At 42.2% G+C, this 6,771-nt stretch overlaps 1 protein-coding gene across 2 annotated transcripts; it reads left to right on the top strand.

Annotated features, from left to right (window-relative positions):
- The first annotated feature begins 266 nt into the window (after nucleotides 1–266).
- HNRNPA1 (heterogeneous nuclear ribonucleoprotein A1) lies at nucleotides 267–4,832 on the top strand. Of its 2 annotated transcripts, XM_065887791.1 has the most exons (11): nucleotides 286–363; nucleotides 923–1,039; nucleotides 1,308–1,454; nucleotides 1,600–1,810; nucleotides 1,908–2,000; nucleotides 2,087–2,179; nucleotides 2,434–2,508; nucleotides 2,712–2,861; nucleotides 3,400–3,555; nucleotides 3,823–3,888; nucleotides 4,123–4,459. In XM_065887791.1, exons 1-10 carry the CDS (start codon nucleotides 349–351, stop codon nucleotides 3,876–3,878), a joined length of 1,113 nt encoding a protein of 370 aa, XP_065743863.1. In that variant the 5' UTR covers nucleotides 286–348; the 3' UTR covers nucleotides 3,879–3,888; nucleotides 4,123–4,459. The 2 variants fall into 2 exon arrangements, with proteins under 2 accessions (XP_065743865.1, XP_065743863.1); XM_065887793.1 differs by lacking the exon at nucleotides 2,712–2,861 and having other exon boundaries at nucleotides 267–363; nucleotides 4,123–4,832.
- The last annotated feature ends 1,939 nt before the right edge of the window (nucleotides 4,833–6,771 follow it).

The raw sequence follows: 6,771 nt of genomic DNA, 5'->3' as shown, positions 1-6,771 counted from the left end.
TGCATTCAAACATGAATGATTGGTTGACTAGCCTATCAGACTAGTTAATAATATTACTCGGGAACCCATAGACCCCCGTCGAGGGGTGGAGACTGCGTAGAACGCCCAAACGGATGACGTTACACAGCACTGCAGTACCAGAGGCCAATAGTAGGGGGCGAGCAATTTCAAATATCCAATCAGAGCTACTCAGGGGCGGAGTCTACCAATGCTGAAAGCGAGGAGGCGGGATAAAAGAGCGAGGCCGAAGGTAGGCTGGCAGATGCGTTCGGTAGATTACTCCTTTCTGCTCGTGGACGCCGCCGAGTAAGCATCGTTGACGTCTGCCCCCCACCCTCCACTGCCGTTATGTCTAAGTCAGAGGTGAGTAAGACGCTCTCTCCACCTAAATTTTCTTTTTCGCGCCTTCCTGAGTTCAGTAGGGTTCGGCCTGGTTTGGCTGCTTGCCCCAGCCGGTTCAGCAGTTCTTCGGTCTCTGCCAGGGCCTACCCCTCCCTAAGTTGAGGTCGCCATTTTGTCCTCTTCGCCATGAGGTTGCCGTCCTGCAACCCTTAGCTATCACGCAGGCTCGGTCCACCTTGCAAAACTCTTAAGTACATTCAATATGTTTTTTTACCTTGTCTCAGTGGGCGATTTTCTTAAAGAGCATTTACAGTCGATATTGGCGATGTACTCCTCCCTCCTAGTCCTTTTGTTGCGCGTGCGTCGAAGGGAGTGCGGGACGCATGCGCTCGGCGCCTCCCGGCCCACCCAGCACCCAACAAACCGCCTCCCCCAGTGCGGAGAAGCACGTGGCTTGCTGCGACCAGAAGGAACAATAAGTGTTTCGTACGTTGCTATCTAGTTTTAGTTTTGGTTCTTGTAGCTGGAAGGTGTTTTGCGTTATAGCCCCACTTACCGCTTTTTTTTCCCCTACTCATAGTCACCCAAAGAGCCCGAACAGCTGCGGAAGCTCTTCATCGGAGGTTTGAGCTTTGAAACAACCGATGAGAGTCTGAGGAGCCATTTTGAGCAGTGGGGAACGCTCACAGATTGTGTGGTAAGACTTGAAAGAGACAAAGGACCGTAGAACTCGTTGATTTCTTTGGCTTCGCTTGCTGTAGTTACCGTCTGAATGTTAATGGGATTATAGTTTCAAGTAAGGTGTGGCTTTAACTGATTAAAAAGCTCCCAATTGATTAGCTTTAGATGGTTAGTGGGAAATTGAAGGGCTTCAGACAAAGGGTTGGTATAAAGTCTCCTATTGTCTTACTTAAGGTGGAAAAGGCAATAGTTTCTGGGGGCTTACCACGTATTAAACATTAAAGGTAATGAGGGATCCAAACACCAAACGCTCCAGAGGCTTCGGGTTTGTCACATACGCCACTGTGGAGGAGGTGGATGCGGCCATGAATGCAAGGCCACACAAGGTGGATGGAAGAGTTGTGGAACCAAAGAGGGCGGTCTCAAGAGAAGTAAGTGATTTCCCCCCCCCTTCCTTTAGTCATTTGGAAGTGTGCCACTAGGGGGACTTAACATTTAGGGGTGTAACAAACTTGAAATTCTTAACTTGGGGATAGGTTTTGTTAATATAAGTTAACTTAATTTTTTTCGTGTTAGGATTCTCAAAGACCTGGTGCCCACTTAACTGTGAAAAAGATTTTTGTTGGTGGCATTAAAGAAGACACTGAAGAACATCATCTAAGAGATTATTTTGAACAGTATGGGAAAATTGAAGTGATTGAAATCATGACTGACCGAGGCAGTGGCAAAAAGAGAGGCTTTGCTTTTGTAACCTTTGATGACCATGACTCTGTAGACAAGATTGTCAGTAAGTATCAGGTGGCTGGCATTTGCTAAGGGTTTTGAAATCCATGCTGTATTCTAAATGCTGTGTTGGTGTTTTCTTTATCTCCAAATTTTTTCAGTTCAGAAATACCACACTGTGAATGGCCACAACTGTGAAGTAAGGAAAGCCCTATCTAAGCAAGAGATGGCTAGTGCTTCATCCAGCCAAAGAGGTCAGTTTGTTACTTACTTAAACCTTAAACATAATTTTGAGCAATTCCAGTTTGTACAGCCTAACACTTAAAACTCGTCTCTTCAGGTCGAAGTGGTTCTGGAAACTTTGGTGGTGGTCGTGGAGGTGGTTTTGGTGGGAATGACAACTTTGGTCGTGGAGGAAACTTCAGCGGTCGAGGTTTGTGTGGTTATAGTTTACTAATGAGAGTTTATGGTAAAATTATAATTACCCCCAGATGTCTTATTCGAAGTTACATTTTAATCCAGATGTAGTTCTGGCTTCTCACTAACCGGTAGTTAGTCTTGCATACGGAAGTAATTTACTGATTTAACGCTTCCTAAAATTTAGACTTAGAAGGGGGTGACTTGTAGGCGATCCACATACTTCAAACCTGGTTTTTGTTTGTTTGTTTTAATTCTGCTTTTCTCCAGGTGGCTTTGGTGGCAGCCGCGGTGGTGGTGGATATGGTGGCAGTGGGGATGGCTATAATGGATTTGGTAATGATGGTAAGTTTTGTTTTATTTAAGGAACCACAGATTAAAAGTTTTGGCAACCTTTAGAATAGGCTAATAGAGATTAAAACTCTAGTGCATGATAAGCTCAATTCTGACCTAATAGCATGTTGTGAGCAGGCCTTTAGCTGTCATGCTATCACAGAATTTGACTGTTGAATACTTTTGTCTTATTGAGAAGAATTGTATTCTTGTAGGTGGTTATGGAGGAGGCGGCCCTGGTTACTCTGGAGGAAGCAGAGGCTATGGAAGTGGTGGACAGGGTTATGGAAACCAGGGCAGTGGCTATGGCGGGAGTGACAGCTATAACAACGGAGGAGGCGGAGGCGGCTTTGGCGGTGGTAGTGGTAGGTATCCAGTGATCCAAGTACTGGTGCAATAGCTAGATTAGCCTTTTAGTATGGGGACTTGATGCTTTTGTGTGTTAACGCTGCATGGTACTTTTTTAATTAACGGGCTTGCAATGCTACCTCCTCCTAGCTTTAAGCTGGGGCCGCCTCACTCCCAAATAGATAGATGGATAAGTGGATAGTGGTGTCTTCAGATGGAATTAGATTAGATTCGAGCAGGATTTAGTGTCTTAACTCTTGGGGTCTTAGGCACTTAGTTGACGTATCCAGCATGTGTTTGCTGTGCCCCTAAATGAGTAAAGGTCTTCAAGGCAAGGGAATATATTATTTGTTATACCGTCGTGAGTTGGGTAAATATTCTTAAATTATTGGATTATTCAACTGAATGCCTTGCCCAGGAGGGATAAAATACAAAGATAAACATTGGAGCCACCAGTTTTGGGAGCAAGGCAGATCAAGCAACTTTTTTACTTTGAACACCAGAATTTATCATTTTCCCCGAGTAACAGATAAAGGTCCTCTTTTCCATTCTTAGGAAGCAATTTTGGAGGTGGTGGAAGCTACAATGATTTTGGCAGTTACAACAATCAGTCTTCAAATTTTGGACCCATGAAAGGAGGAAACTTTGGAGGCAGAAGTTCTGGCCCCTATGGTGGTGGAGGCCAATACTTTGCCAAACCCCGAAACCAAGGTATGGTGTATATGTGGTATGGGAGGGCTAAACTAGTACAGTTGAGGAAAATATTAGACATTTAGTCAGGGTAGGTGCAGGAAAACGGACAATTTAAAATCTTGAGGAAATTTTAAGTGAATGGTAACTTGTTCAGTTAGGAAAATCATGTGAGCCCAAACTTGTGAATTTGAACTTATATGATACAAATATGAAAGCCCCAAATATAAAAAGTATTACTGTTATTACTCATACTCCTAAAGCTTAAGGGAACAAATTTGTTCTTAGGTGGCTATGGTGGTTCCAGCAGCAGCAGTAGCTATGGCAGTGGCAGAAGGTTTTGATTACTGCCAGGTAAGTGAACAGCTTTTTTTGTTTTCACTTAATTTTCTTGTAATTGATAATGAACACAGTAACCCTAATGTAGCTGAGCAGTGAAACATAGTTAACATTATAATTACAGTAAAATTGTGGATATTAAGTTAATATTCAGATCAGCAAAATTTGTGGGAAACGACTTGCTATTGGATTGTAGCTTTGAGTCTTAATATGTTTAGATTAACAACTTTATTCCATATTGTTCAACAGGAAACAAAGCTTAGCAGGAGAGGAGAGCCAGAGAAGTGACAGGGAAGCTACAGGTTACAACAGATTTGTGAACTCAGCCAAGCACAGTGGTGGCAGGGCCTAGCTGCTACAAAGAAGACATGTTTTAGACAATACTCATGTGTATGGGCAAAAAAACTCGAGGACTGTATTTGTGACTAATTGTATAACAGGTTATTTTAGTTTCTGTTCTGTGGAAAGTGTAAAGCATTCCAACAAAGGGTTTTAATGTAGATTTTTTTTTTTTTTTTTGCACCCATGCTGTTGATTGCTAAATGTAATAGTCTGATCGTGACGCTGAATAAATGTGTCTTTTTTTTAAATGTGCTGTGTAAAGTTAGTCTACTCTGAAGCCATTTTGGTAAACCACCCCAACAGTGTGAAGTTAGTATTCCTTCAGGGTGATGCCAGGTTCCATTCAAAATTTATTTACAACCTGCTTTGGTGGAGAAGCTACTGTCTTCTGAAACCTTGGTGTAGTTGAACTGACAGTTACTGCGTTGTGACCTTGGAGTTCACCGTGAAAAAGGGTCACCCAAGCCAAGTCATGGAGTTTTTTGATTATTAATATATGATTGTTGGCACATCCTATGCAATATATCTAAATTGGATTATGGTACCAGATATAGATGGGAATGAAGCTTGTGTATCATCCATTATCATGTGTAATAAATAAACAATTTAATACCCTCTTGAATGGAATGACAACTGTATGGATTTGGGACTGGCAGAGCTTTGGACCTTCCCTACCCACTACCCCTGATAATGTTGAATGCTTCTATCACAATTCAAGTTCAAAACTCTGCCAGGGAATAGAGACCAGATGCTGGCTAATGCCACCCCATAAATCCACAAATTAGAAGTTTTGGGGAGACCTTTTTAAACTGACCAGTACCAGTAAGGAATTTACTCTTGACACAAAAACAGGTTTACATTAGAGGAAAACTGCAGTTTTTGTTCGGTTGGGTGGGTATATATAGGTTTATGGATTGACACACTAGTAATTATCTGTATGGAGATAAAAATTTGTTATGGTGAGGAGGCATTTTACTTTAATTCATGCTAACTGCAGTTTTCCTTTAAATACGGCACAAGATGACACAAACATTCTAAAATGTTGATTGTATAGAAAATGACTTCTAAACCTTTATAACAGTTTACTTAATATCCAATCATTGTTATTTGTACATAGCTTCCTTTGAGCCCTCCCTTTGGTACCCTCAATTTCAGTGCCATTGTACTTAGTAGAATAGAGATTTGTTTATCACTAGGACTGTGTATTCCATCCCATGGGTGTGTTACTTGGAAGTTTGGGGAGGGGGTTGGGTGGGGTTGGGTGGGAGGTGGAGGTGGGTGGGAAAGCGTGGGTAATAGTTCCATGGGCTTGATACTGGCTGAGTTTGCATATGGCAGGTGGAACCTTAACTATTGAGGGAGTTTGCAGATACCTCAGGATTCGTGACAATGCCTTTAAAGATCCAGGAGAGATGTTCAGCTACTAGGAACTGCTAGCAAGTATAGCGCGAATGGCTCCGAGGCCAGACACTCTACAGCTGAGAGTAGACACTTGTGGTATGTGGAGTACAGATAAGCCAGGGGCAGGCCACGGCACGCTCCATGAAAGCTAGGAGGGAGTGAAGTTTCAGTGACCATCGCAAGGAAGGAGGCAGACAAGAGTAAGGCACACCTGACTCTTAGGACTAGCAGTCAGAACCAGGAGAAAAGGTTTTATTGCTATGCTGGTAGGTAAGAACAGATTTTACTTACATCCATATAGCTCTCTAAAATCCAGCTTTCTCTTATATTTTCTTTAATATATTGAGCCAAAACTAGTCCAGTTAAGCTGAACTTGGTTTTTCTGGAAATGAATTGCTTAAGTTGACACCCTACTCTTGGCGGCTCCCAACTGAAGGAAGTCAGCACTTTAATTACTTCTACAGTGATACATTTTTACCCTTTAATTTCTATACTTCCTGTCTTTTGACCTATTAACTTAAAACAATGGCTCAAAGTAATATATTAGAATCTTCCCCAGAATGCCGGTGGGAGGGTGGGCGGACCATTAGTGGGGGGTGGGAGGGTTTAGCCTGAGATGGAACTTGTCTCTGAGAAAAGCTAGTTCTTAAAGGCTGTTTACTTTTCTAGGGAGGAGTGTGCTACCACAGGCTTAGCAACTCTTAAACAAAATTCCAGTTCAAGCTCATGGCTAAAAGGTAGGTTTTTATAAAGTAACTGCTTAGTATTCCTAAAGTAAAATGCCAGGCTGTGCCTCAGAACTAGAAAAAGTAAGATCTATTGTTCTGTTACCTGACAGACTGTAGCCAGCAAGAAGCTATTAAAGCAATTGGATTCTCAGTAAAGAGAATGGATGTAGTTGGAGAATCTTTCACCTGCTTATGTATATGCTTCTTTCTTTTTTGCAGGACCATCCTTACGAGGACCTTTATCTGAGCCACTGCACTCATTTTCACTGCCATGCAGTAGTCATTAGCTGCTGCGCAGCTTGAATTAATCATTCAGTTTTGTGAATGGACTTTTTAAAAATAAAATGCATTTGACTTGGTTTTGGTTCTTGTTTTCTATGTCTTCTTCATGACGTTTATGGTAAATAACTTGAGATCGTGCATGTTC

This window comes from Phocoena phocoena, chromosome 11, assembly GCF_963924675.1.
Source record: "Phocoena phocoena chromosome 11, mPhoPho1.1, whole genome shotgun sequence".
Taxonomy (NCBI): Eukaryota; Metazoa; Chordata; class Mammalia; order Artiodactyla; family Phocoenidae; genus Phocoena; species Phocoena phocoena.
The sequence above is the reverse complement of the archived record's forward strand: the minus strand, read 5'-3'. Positions and strand labels throughout refer to the sequence as shown.